Source organism: Cynocephalus volans, chromosome 14 (assembly GCF_027409185.1).
Source record: "Cynocephalus volans isolate mCynVol1 chromosome 14, mCynVol1.pri, whole genome shotgun sequence".
Taxonomy (NCBI): domain Eukaryota; kingdom Metazoa; phylum Chordata; class Mammalia; order Dermoptera; family Cynocephalidae; genus Cynocephalus; species Cynocephalus volans.
In genome coordinates, this window is record NC_084473.1 from 60,201,208 (window position 1) to 60,215,076 (window position 13,869).

The following is a 13,869-nucleotide window of genomic DNA, read 5'->3' on the forward strand; positions in this document are numbered from 1 at the left end:
CAGCATCCCTGACCTCTAGCACCTCACCCTCCAAGTTGTTACAACCAAAAAAGTGCCTAACATTTCTGAATGTCCTCTGGGGGGCAAAATCACCTCAGTTGAGAAGCACCACTCTAGGTGAGCCTTTAATACTTCTTACCACCTGAACGAATGTCATAGCATTTAAACTAGTCCAGATAACAGTTCAACAAATATTTAATAAAATGGCCTAGTACATAGTAAGCCCTGAATATTTTCTTTGATGTCAATGCATGTATGTATATACATATATAGGTATGTTTGTGTGTATATGCATATGTATGTGTATGTATGTACACTTGAATGAACACATCAGATACTAGACTAGCTGGAGTGTGTATAAAGATGAATCAGAGGGATGGCCCCGTGGCGCACTCGGGAGAGTGCAGCACTTGGGAGCACACCAGCGCTCCCGCCGCGGGTTCGGATCCTATATAGGAATGGCTGGTGCGCTCACTGGCTGAGCGCAGTGCGGGCGACACCAAGCCAAGGGTTGCCATCCCCTTACCGGTCACAAAAAGACAAAAAAAAAAAAAAAAAAAAGATGAATCAGAGACAGTTCTTTTAGGGACATGACTGTCTAAAAGTTGGTTGGTGTTCCAAAAAGTAGACATTGCATGCTACAGAAACACAGGTGAAAGACATTTAGAGAATGTCAGGGGTAGCTTCCTGAACAGCACACCAGAGCTGCTGAGTGTTCAAAGGAAAAAAATAGGTGACAGTATTTCAAATATAGGACATGTCATATCACCTCAAATTCATTTTACATACTATCTGATGAATCCTTCTAAAGTATAAATTCTAATCATGTGAATTATTAGTTAAAAAAAATTGTGTGTTCTGCTTCTGTTTAAAATTTAGAAAGCTGCAAGAGAACATTGCTCTTACTCTAACTACAAGAAAAAACTGGGATAATCTATGAGATCATATCTTTTGAATCTGCCAGAGAACAGAAGTCATGGGAACCAAAATAACTAATTCTAAAGAGTGAAAGGCCCTCTGAGAAGTGATGGGACACAGGAACTGTCTCACTCTTGGCAGAGTATAGAAAGAAAGAGGTGATCACCATAGAAGCAAATAAGAAAGTAAACAACTAACATTTTAATAAATTCCCAAAGCCAAATATGGGCTAGGATATGTAGGATAATTGAGAACCCTAGCTATGAGGAGAGTTTGCACTCACACATAAGTTCTCCATAGCCTCCAGCAGGTGCTCACAAGAAACATGAGGGGCAGGGCAGGAGACCATATAAAACCACTTTTGGTAGCAGAGGTCTACAGGAGGTGATTGGCTGCCATGAGGCAAAAGGAACAAACACCATTTCCCTGAACCCTCTTCTCATACAAAGCAAAGGCCTTAAGTTACTAAGAAGGAGCACCAAACTCTTACTACTGGAGCCACTGTGTGAGGGCAGAAACAAAATATGGCTGCTCCTAAGGGAAGGGAGGAAAATACCTTAAGCCCAGGATCCTGCACCAATCAAAGCAGAGGTTGCCTACTGCTGGAGGAGGGGCAGAGACTTTTAGTAAGGCCCCACATCCACAGTCCAGGTATACAGGCTCTACCTCAGATGGGGACTAGATGAGAAGAACAAAGATTTCCCCTGTCACCATTAAGAGCCGAGCACTGAGAGTCTAGAGAAAGACCCCAGCTCTGTGGTATAGGTGTATCGGGATAACTGAAAGATGAGGTGGAATAGAAACACTGAAAAAAACCTTCTAACACATCAGGTTCTACACTAAACACAAGGTAGTAGCAGACTACCACTGGAGGAACTGAAAGCCTGTGGTGCACTGAGGATAACAAAAGCAACAATACAACTGAAACCAAGCTCAGTTATTGAATAATTTGATTCAACCCCTAACAATAAGGACCTAACAGAAGAGGCATGTCTATTTCCATGCATAAATACTATTTACCTCAGTCTCTGTTCTTCTACATACAATGTTGAGCATTTAATTTAAAAATTACAAAATATACAAAAAAGCAAACAACATCTCACTAACAATAAACAAAGCAATCAATAGAACCAAACTCAGAGATGATCCAAATGTTAAAACTATTACAGGGAGATTTAAAAATAACTGATTGACATGTTAAAGGATCTATTGGAACAGAAATTTCAGCAGAGAAATGGAAACTGTAAAAAAGAAAACTCTCAACAGATAGAAGAAGCTCAGAGGATACCCAAGCATGATCAAAAACAAACAAAACTTAGACACAACACAGTATACTGCTGTAAATCAAAGACAAAATCTTGAAGGTAATCAGAGGGAAAAAAATGTCATTACAAATTAATGTCTGAGGAACAAAGAATTACAGCAGACTTCTTTGCTGGAAACTATGCAAGCCAGAAGACAATAAATGGAATTCTAAATCTAGCAAAAATATCTTTGAAAAATGAAGAGGAAATACAGACTTTTTCAGAGAAAACTGAGGGGATTCATTTCCTGCAGACCTACATTACAAGAAATATTAAAAGAAGTTCTTCAGGCAGAAGGAGTATAATACCAAATGGATCTACAAAAAATAATAAAGAGCACCAAATCAGTAAAAATGAGGATAAATACAAAAGACATTGTTTTCCTCATTTTTATCACTTTATAAGATAACTGACAGTCTAAACCAAAAATAGGGGCAATGTATGAGCATACTTTAAAAAGCTCACAGAGGGCTGACTGGTTACTCAGTCGGTTAGAGTGCACTGTTGGTAACACCAAAGTCAAGGGTTCAGATTCCCATACTTGCCAGCCGCCAAAACAAACAAAAAAAGTTTTCACGGAAAGATATGTATTGTCTTTCAATTCTATTTATTTACTTATTTACTTACCCATTTGTTTATTTATTTTTAATTATTTTTTTGGTGGCTGGCCAGTATGGAGATCTGAACTCTTGACTTTGTTTTGTTTGGCAGCTGGCATAGCCACTAAAACCAAACAAATGCAGAAGTATAGCTAGTAAGCCAACTGTGGAGATTAAATGAAATGAATCAAAAAAAAAAAATTTAATCCAAAAGAAGATGAAAAAAGAAGCAAAAATAGCACAAAGAACAGAAGGGAAAATAGCAAACAACTAGTAAGATGGCAGATTTAAATCCAACTATATAAAAATTATAGTAAACTTAAATGATTTAGTAGGTCAATAAAAGATAGCAATTGTGAGACTACGAAGGAAAAAAAAGAAAGAACTGACTTCATAAGAAACTAACTTTAAATATTAAGATACAGATACATTAAAAGCAAAAGGATGGTAAAAGAAATACTATATAAACACTATTGAAAATAAAAGTTGGAGTGGTTACATTTGGATCAGACAATATGCACTTTAAAAAAGGGAAGATAACCAGGGGTAAAGAAGGATATCACAATAATAAATATTAAGATGACATAATAATCCTAAATGTGCATGTGTCCAGCAATACAACTTCAAGATATATAAATGAAGAACTGGTAGAACTGAACAGAAAAACAGACAAATTTACAATTACAGTTACAGACCTCAGTGCTCATCTCTTAGTAACTGATAGAACAAGTAGAGACAGAAAATCAGTAAGGATAGTGAAGACCTAAATAACACTACCAACCAACATCACCTAGTTGATATACACAGAACCCAACAGCAAAATACTCATTCTTTTCATGGGTGTGCAAAACATTAACCAAGGTATTCTTAGATCATATTCTGGAAAATAAATCTCAACAGACTTAAAAGAACTGAAACCATACAAAGTACGTTCTCTGCCCAAACAGAATTAAACTCGAGTAAAAGAAAGATTGCTGGAAAATCGTCAAATACTTAGAAATTAAGTTAGTACACTTCCAAATAACCTATAGACAAAGAAGAAATCAGAAAGGAAATTAGAAAATATTTTGAATGAAATGAAAATAAAAGCAAAAAGTATCAAAATTTGTAGGAGACAGCTAAAGTAGTGCATAAAGATTAAATTTAGAGTATCAAATACTTATATATTTTTTTAAAAAGGTCTCAAATCAATAATCTGGGCCAGAAAACAAAGAGCAAATTAAACCAAAAGAAAGTTAAAAAAAAAAAAAAAAATAGCACAGACAAGAGTAGGGGGGAAAAAAACAGAGGTGGGGGAAATATCAGTGAAATGAAATGTTGGTTCTTGGAAAGATCAAAGTGTGATGATAAACTTGAAGCCAGAGAGAGAGAGAGAGAAGAGACACCATAAATTAACAATATTACCAATATCCCCAATATTAACAATATCACCAATAACAATATTATCAATCCCCAATGAACAAGCAGTTAGTACTACAGATCCTCACAGACATTAAAAGGATAATAAAGGAATAAATATTATGAACAAGTTAATGCATATAAATTCAATAATATAGATTAAATAGATAAATTCATTGAAAGAAATGAGCTTCCAAAGTAAACTCAAGAAGAATTAGATTACCCACATAGTCCTAAATGTACTAAAAAAATTGAAATTAGAGTTAAAAACCTGCATGCAAAGCAAGCAAAGGACTAGAAGCCTTTATTGGTAAATTCTACTAAACATTAAAAAAAACAACAACAAAAAAAATTTAAAAAACCCCAATTACACACAAATTCTTCTAAAAATAGAAAAAGAGGAATACTTCAAGGCACTTTAAGTCCAGCATTACCTTGATACCAAAATCAGACAGGCACTTCAAAACAAACAAAAAAACTCAAAACATCCTAAAGACTAACAGTCCTCACAATAACCCACCAAAAAAAAAAAAAAAAAAAAAATCCTTAAGTGTGTTTATCCCAGGAATACAAGATTGGTTCAAAAAATCAATAAATGCAATTCACCACATCAGACTAAGAAAGAAAGACCATATGATCATCTCAACAGATGCACAGTATTTGACAAAATTTAACATCTGTTCATAATACAAAACCTCTCAGCAAATTAGAAACAGAAGGGAACTTCCTCAATCTGATAAGGGCATCTACAAAAACTTTTAGCTAATATTACACTTAATGGTTAAAGACTAAACATTTCCCATCAAGAATGGAGAAACCAAGCATGTCTGCTCTTACCACTTCTACTCAACACTGTACAAAAATCAACTAGAAATGGATCAAAGACTTAAATACAAAACCATTTAAAACAATAAAATGTCTAGGAAGAAAACTTTACAGAATATCTTTGTAACTTGGGTTATACAAAGATTTCTTAGGATAGGACATAAGAAGTATGAACAATAAAAAAAAATGATACACTGAACTTCATCAAAATTAAAAACTGCTTGTTGTAAGACACTGTTAATAAAATGAAAAGACAAGCCACAGACTGGAAGAAAATACCTACAAACCACATATCTGATAAAGGACTTGTATCCAAGATACATAAAGAACTCATAACTCAATAAGAAAATCTAATTTTAAAAATGAGCAAAAAATTTGAACAGATACTTTACCAAATAAAAGATATGGATGGCTATCAAGCACATGAAGAGATGCTCAACATACTAATCATTATGCAAATTAAAGCCACAATGAAGTATCACTCCATAAACACCCACTGGAGGACTAGAAGACATAGAGTGATGGTGAAGATGAAGAGCCCCTAGAACTCTTATACACGGCAAGTAGGAAGACAAAATGGTGCACTTTAGAAAATAACTTGGCAGTTTTTCATAAAGTTACCATGAAGTTTTACCTTTCCATAATCCACAATCATCAATCCTATTCCAAGGTATTTACACTAAAGAAATGAAAACACATCCCCACACTAAGACTGTACATGAATGTTTATAACAGCTTTATTCATAACAGCCAAAAACTGGAGAAAACCCAAACGTCTATCAACTGGTGAATGGCTAAACAAATAGCAGTACACCCATACAATGGATACTACTCTGTAAGGGAACAAACCACTGACACATGCTATAACATCCATGAATTACAAAAGCATTATGCTAAATGAAAGGAGCATAGCACAGTAGGCTACTTTCTGTATGATTCCATTCAGAGGACATTCTGGAAAAGACAAAACTATATGGACAAAAATCAGAGCAGTTGTTGTCAGGGCTTACAAGTGCAGAGAGAGGATTAACTGCAAAAATGCCCAAGAGAAAGTTTGTCGATGATAAAGACATCTTGATTGTGGTATTTCCACTACTACATATATTTGTTAAAGTCATCAAACCATATACTCAGAAAGGGTGAATTTTACTGAATGTAAATTATCCCTCAATAAACCTGATTAAAATTGCTTAGCTTTCTATTGGAACTCACAGCTCTCCACTATCTTTCCAACATATCTCCCATTCCTCTGTTTGCCCACCCTAATGCATAAGCTAAGTGGAACTATGAGCTCTGTTATTAACAACAGCAAAAGCCTTAGCAGTCAACATTTACTAAAACTTGTACTGTGGATTGAATGTCCTCCCAAAGCTCATTGAAACTTAATCCCCATGGTGACAGTGTTAAGAAGGTGGGAAATCCTATTATGTTAATTGAAAGGTGGGGACTTTAAGAATTGATTCGATTGTGAGGACTGCTATGCCTTTGTGAATGGATTGATCCACTCATGTAACTAAGGGCATGGTTTTAACGGTTTTAAAATGAGAACAAGTGAAGAGATTGTTCTCTCTTGCTCCTGCCATTTTCACCATGTGACATCCTGTGGCCCTCACCAGATGTGTTCCCTGGACTTTGGACTTCCCAGTCTCTGAAACTGTAAGAAATAAATTTTTATTACCTTATAAATTACCCAGTTTCAGGTATTCTGTTATAAGCAACAGAAACAGACTAACACAACTTGTTACAGTCAGACATATGATACAAGAGAAGTGCTGTACATATATTATCTCACTACAACCTTATGAAGTAGGCTCTACTATTATCCCCATTTACAGATAGAAACTGAGGCTTAAGGAGATTAAAAATTTCTCCAAGGTTCTTCCATGGCTAATATGTGACAAATATGGGATTTGAATTTAGGTCTAACTGACTCCAAAACTCTGAATTGCCTTCTTATGATTTCTACCAAGATGTCTGCTCATGCTGTTATCTCAGAGATCACTGCAACTCAACTTCATTTGCCCTAATCTTATCTATTTTTAAAAGCAAAACTTACGGGCCGAGCCGTGGCGCACTCGGGAGAGTGCTGCGCTGGGAGCACAGCGACGCTCCCGCCGCGGGTTTGGATCCTATATAGGACTGGCCGGTTCACTCACTGGCTGAGTGCCGGCCACGAAAAAAGAAAAGAAAAAAAAAAAAAAAAAGCAAAACTTACATGCATGCCTCATCTATAAAGCTTTCCCAGATCTTCCTCCCCAGCTGGAACTATCTCTTCCAAAACATTAGAAGCTACAATGCACTACATCAATTCTTTATAACACTTTATATATTCTACCTCCTGTGGTAGTTACCGACATACTTCCTGTACTAGATATTTTGCTCATATTTGAGAACAAGATCAAAGGCTTATGCATCCTTGTGAACACAATGGTTTACATATTACTTACTGAATGAATGAATAAATGAATAGTGGCTAGGACATTAGTCTAGCTATTAGTACAATTAATGTTTCATTCTACCCAAACAATGGTACCCTTACTTATTAGCTTCTTAGAATCTGCTTATATTATATTACTGGGTCATCCTTCTTTCCCAAAATTAAAATTTCAGATAAGAAAATGAAAGCTAAAAACTGAAAGGCAAACCCAAACCAAACACTGTTGGCTGTTTTGGTATGACTTAAAAACAGTGCCAGGCCTCCTCCCATAACCAGCCACGACACCGTTGCCACAGGGTCTGCCTGGGGTTCTGAGGCATGTAGCCAGGGACCAACGCCTCCTCCTGCAGCCAGGCAAGGAGCACGCCAAAAACATCCTTCCATGTGACCACAGCCACCCCAATAGCCACGGCTGCCACAAAAGCGGCTAGATGCCACAACCACTGTGCACATGGCCTGCCAGCCACTCGAGTGCACTGACACGAGGAGAGTCACTAGCGGAGACCAAAGAAAAGAAGAGGATATCTCTCTCCAGAAAGCCCATTCCAGAGTGCTAGAAGGAGCACCTACTCTACGATAATAGTGGGGGACATGAACATACCTCTCAGCACTGGACAGATCATCTAGGCAATAAACCTACAGTTTAACCGTTACTCTTTTGGAAGGAGAGAAGAAATTTAGGGTTATAAGAGGTGGGAGGGGGAAGGAAAAGAGAGATGGGGAGAGATTGGATAAGGGGCATAAAGAATAAGTATGATTTGTAATAATATATATGCTAGTAATATTGATTTGATCAACATACGTCAACGTTGAACCCCCAAAATATGTATAATCAATTATGATTCGATTTAAATAAATAAATAAATAAATAAAAACAGAGTCAGGGACTGGCTAGTTAGCTCAGATGGTTAGAGCACAGTATTATAACACCAATGTCAAGGGTTTGAATTCCCGTACTGATCAGCTGCCAAAAACCCAACAGCAACAATAACAAAATAAAAACAGGGCCAAACTCCTGGGCAACACATGAAAGCAAACAGAACAAGGAGTGGCAAAGGGTAACAGGAGAAGCCATCAACGTCGAGGATAGTACAGAAAATATGTTATAAAAGCCTGGCCACATTCTTCAACAAGTCAATGATATTTTAAAAAATAATGGTGGTGGGGGAGTGCGGTGTTCTAGTTTATAAAAGACTTAAGATACACAATCACCAAATGCAATGTGTGGACCATGTAGAAACCTTTGTCCAAACAAATTATTGTAAAAGATATTTTGGGACAATTGGTAAGTTTCAAATAGGAGATAGATATTATGGAAGAATTATTGTTAATTTTGTTAGGTGTGATAATGGCAGTATGGTTATGTAAGAATGTGTTCTTAGTTTTTAAAAACACATACTTGAGTGTTTAGGGATGAAATATATTGCCTCAAATTTATTATAAAACATTTTAGCAAAAAAAATTGTTGATTACTGTTAAATATAGGTAATGAATATATGGGAAACTCATTATATAATTCTCTTTCTACAGGAAAAAAAAGAAGAAAATAAATTGTCACAGGGAAAGGTCTAGCCACAGTTGTAGTTCTGGTTCAAAAACTCTGTGGCTGACCAAAATGAAAGATTAAAGTCAGGGTATTAAGAGTACTGGCACATTTTTAGCTTTGCTGCATTATATTCCAGGGTCTATTACTTAGTTCCACTATTTAACATTTACTTTATTCTGCACTGTTAGCTGTTTACAGTCTTCTGCCTTGTTAGATATTAAACTTCTTGAGGGCAGGCACGTGTTATTGATTTTTCTTACACAGAAGAATGCTGTATATCAAAAAGGAAACTGGTGGAATAGATTTACTTTTCAATTTAGCTTGTACTTGGCACCCATGAAGAAAATAGAGAATTTCTAAACAATAATACTTTTTCTCCATACAAAACTAGAAACTAATTTAACAGGCATTAATGTTGTATAGATATCTTTGCATGTTTTTTCACCTCTTTTTCGGGGGGGTGGCTGGCTGGTTTGCATGTAACTATAACTTCCTTAAGCTTCTTAAAAGTGAAACATAAAATATCTGTTTTGTCAACTACACCAAAGGTTCTTAAAGTGTGGTTTGGGGACTCCTGGGAGTTAGAAACCCTTTCAGGGATTCTGGGAAGTAAAAACTATTTTCATAATAATACTAAGATGCCATTTTTCTTTTTTACATTCATTCTCATGATTGAACAGTGGAGATTTTTAGATGACTTGTAATAACGTCAACATTCTAAAGGCTAATAGAATGTGTTTGTGTATTCTAGTGTTTTAAAAATTTCTTACTTTTAATTTCTAATATGATACTTACTGATAGGTACAAATTGCCTACACAAAAGCTCTTTGGGGTCCTCAATTATTTTTAAGAATGTGAAGGGATCCTGTGACTAAAACTTGAGAACTCTAAAACAAATGCAGTACTACTTTCCGAGCACTTCTTTCTCACTGTCATCTTCAAAGGTTTAGGCACATGTCTATGTTGTGAATGGCCACCACGTCATCTTGCCCTTTTATGATTCTTATGTGCCTGCTGCTCCTGCCATTTCAGAATCTGAAGGATGCAATTAGGAGGAAAAGCAAATCAAAGTTCCTTGCTTATAAAGTTTCTTGTAAGGATACTCTAAATATGATCTTGGGCAAAAAGTATACACCAAACAAACCTTCAAACTTTCAAGTTATAAAATTTCTGCTTTCTTCTGAAAACATGGATTGAAGAACTTAGGGAAAGGAAAGAGTAAGGGATAGGGCAAAAGCAATTGGGGCTGATTAACATTATTCTGAAGATACCCTCCCAATATATTTGAGAATTCTTTAGGGAACATTGCTTCATTTAGTGACCTAATGGGAATGAAAAGCAAACAAGAAACGAATATTGAAATTGACTAATCTCTGAGTGAAACAATAAGAGCACCTCAGACTCTGCACTTTTGACCTAGAAAATAAAATAACACATTTTATTTCAAATAATTTATTTACTTTTTTTTCTATTTTGATCTTTGTCATTTTGATTCTGTCTCTTGAAGGCCTTCAAACTAAAATCTGTTTTGAAGAAAGTACACACACATTTGTCAATGTAGCTAAAACATACTTCTGTGTAGGGTTTATATCATCCTTAGAATTATCTCCCCTACTCCCTCCAGCCCCTTAGAAGATGAATATCAACTATCTGGGAAATCTGAAATTTTTATTCAGTTGGTTTCTAGACCCTGAATAATTTGAATTTTTAGACAACTGTGGGTTAGACTACTATGGTTGGCCTTGGCCACAGCAAATGGTCACACTTTCCTAAAGAAAAAAAAAATTCTACCAATTAGTAAATACCTTCTGAAAATTTAGATTCTCATCACATCTTAACTTATTATCTATAAAATGAAAAGTTACAATGCCTTTAAGCAAAGCCTAATAATTTCGATAAATCATTACCTTAGATAATAGCTTGTCAAATAGGCTATCCATTATCGCTACAAGCTTAGCTGATATTTCAGCTATGTGGTCATGGTAGTCCTGTAATGAGAAACGATATTGTATTTTATAGTCCTCAGGAAACATCTAAAAAATACCTAACAATTAAGCAACTAAATTTATGAAACTCCAATAGAAAATATATGAAAAATTACCTTAGTGATATGATCAAAATGCCTAAGCATGCTATATTGCTTAGATGGTAGTCGAGCTTCAAAATGAGCCCGGATCACAGGAATGTAGTGTACAATTAACTGCAAACAACGTGAAGAAAGAGCTGAAGATCCAGGAAACAGGTATATAATGGAAAAACAGAAAAAGATATTAGTTGATTTTAATTGCATATCAAATAAAGAATGTCAATTAATTTTATACAGATCGCAGTTTATTTTATAAATTAAGAGCACCTTGGCAGAAGACAACATACTTCATTTTGCTTAGGAAAATAAGGTGGTATTGAATAATGTCATGAAAGTGATGCCTTCCTAATGGACTCAAGTTGTTAGCATTACCTACTAGTAGGAGGATGCTACTAAGACAATTGATTCTCTTCTGACATTCAGATATCTTTCACCCTAATGCAGTTCACACACATTAATTACATTTTAACATTTTCTAGAGTGCTACAACTTCCAAATAACTAATACATCTTATAGTGGAAATCCCTCATTTTTCCCCAGAGGTTACTTTTTCAATTATGATGATACATAAAAGAGTGAGGTAGCATTTATCACTTTTAGATCCTTTGGTTAGAGTCATGAAAACATGAGGTCTAATAAAAACACAATAAATACAGTGACATCATTGTAACACCTCAGCATGTGAATTAAATGCAAGAATCCATACCCAAATTTTTTGTGGTTATCGTTTTTAGTCCAACAACTTGCAGCGCCCCAGCTCCAAGAACCAACTGGCAACTTCTTGAATTGAAGTACTAACAAAGGAAGGAGGAAAAAAACCCAACAATTTATTAAAACTGTTATTTACATGTCGGCAGTGTGTTAACTGTTCTAAAAATACATTCTTTTTTCCTCTCATTCAAGAACCAAGTGAATTTTCTAGTGGAATCAACTATCTATATGTAATAACAAATAAAAGGGAGGGAGATTCTAAATGATATTTACTGTCTGGTAAGAAAAAAGTTGAGAAATTCTAAAAATCGGTTTTCAGAAATTAAATCTTTTATTTGCATTCACAAAACTAGTTCTGTTTCAGTCATTCTTATTGGAAAGTCCCATTTTCAAAAGAGTAACAAAAATCTTCCCCAATTAAAACATACCAATTCAATTTCAAGACAGAAATAATTGATAGATTAGAGGTCTGAAAAAAATAAAGCCTTTCCTCTCTACTAGCAAGTAAAAATATGTTAATATGAAATGGCTGAATAAAATTATCATCACATTTTCACTGTACATCAATGGTCTGAAAGAATGATGTAAGAAAAATCTCTAACCTTAGTGAGATGAATTTTGTAAAGTTCAGTGAATTCCTTCCATGCACATTTGAAACCAGTCCAGGTTTTTTGACCTAAGTGGCCTCAGTCATGTTCAGCACCTAACGAACAAATCATCTCCTGTCTCCAATGTCATTAACAACTCTATTGGTGTAATGAGGAAATCACTAAATGTGGAGTGAGAAGGAAGCAGGTAGCCTTTTTGCAGTAATATGTTGTGATTCAACCACAATCAAATGTCACAAAACTACAGTCTTAAAGATAAATTTGACCTTAGAGTTGAAAGACTAGTAACACCCTAATGAAATAAATCTTCCAACTATTTTTCCTTAATGGGGTGAAGTCATACATACCTTCAATAAATCTGACAGACGAGTAAGCATGTCAGTAGTAACAGATGGGACGTTATCCACACACTGGCAATATTCAAGGATAATTCTTATTAACAGTAATACGGTTCTATAAGAAAAAAATGATGACCCAATAGGCAATCAAAACAAGAAAAATCAAAATGATTCAATACATAAAAATCAAATTACCAGTACAATGGATCTCTGAGGATATACTGATATTGGTAACTGTTGAAATTATGTGTTTTACCTATAAGTGCAGCAGGTTCTGGACTAATGTGAGGCAAGAGAGAAGTCTAAGGTGCGAAATTTAAGGAAGCACTTACTCTTAGAGTTGTGCAATTGCAGTATCAGCACTTGCACAACACTGATGAGTGGCTCCTAAAATTTTGCACTATAAGTATAGCACTGTCCGTATGGCATTCTTATTATGAAAGTCTTTTCAGTAAGGCAGATATTCCATTCCTTGTCAATTCAGAAACACTGACAAAGAGCCTACCCAGTGTTTCTGGTTACCTGTGTAGTAGATTCTCAATCATAATAATTGAATTCATGAAGGGAAACTAGTCCAGATTGTCTTGGCAAGATGAAAAAGAAGCTATCATAGCTTCTAAGGACAACATATCTCTTAAGTTTTTTGGCTGATAACACCAAGGTCCAGGGTTCAATCCCTGTATTAGCTAGCTGCCAAACAAACAAACAAACAAAAAACAAAAACCACCAAGAAGTTTATTGGTAGATCACAAAAGGTTCTCCAAAAATGATAAAGTTATCAGCTTAATAGAAGGACATGTCACAAGTTGAAAAGACATACCACTGGAAGATTAAATAAAACTGAAAATAAGAGGGAAAGAGTAATTCGTTGTAGAACATCTAAATTCAATGAGATGCTCAGAAATGAGAGATCTATGTAAAATAATGGTTTATAAAAATCTGAAAGATATCAGGAACAGCAATTCAAGAAGGATAGTGTCTGGCCTTTATAACAGCTTATCAGACAATATATTTATTCCCTACGCATACTCCCAGAGTCTGCTTTACTGGGCATGAGTCCATTGCTTGTATTTTGTAATCTCTCAGAAGATACCCTTTA

General features: G+C 35.3%; 1 protein-coding gene across 3 annotated transcripts in view; it reads right to left on the minus strand.

Annotated features, from left to right (window-relative positions):
* VPS54 (VPS54 subunit of GARP complex) overlaps positions 1–13,869 on the minus strand; it is a 120,693-nt gene that overhangs the window by 13,843 nt on the left and 92,981 nt on the right. For all 3 annotated transcript variants that reach the window (XM_063077607.1, XM_063077606.1, XM_063077608.1), the window contains 4 exons: positions 12,780–12,885; positions 11,820–11,907; positions 11,129–11,250; positions 10,935–11,015 (listed from right to left, as the gene is read on the minus strand). In XM_063077607.1, coding sequence (XP_062933677.1) covers positions 10,935–11,015; positions 11,129–11,250; positions 11,820–11,907; positions 12,780–12,885 — 397 coding nt within the window. The remainder of the gene's footprint in view (positions 1–10,934; positions 11,016–11,128; positions 11,251–11,819; positions 11,908–12,779; positions 12,886–13,869) is intronic.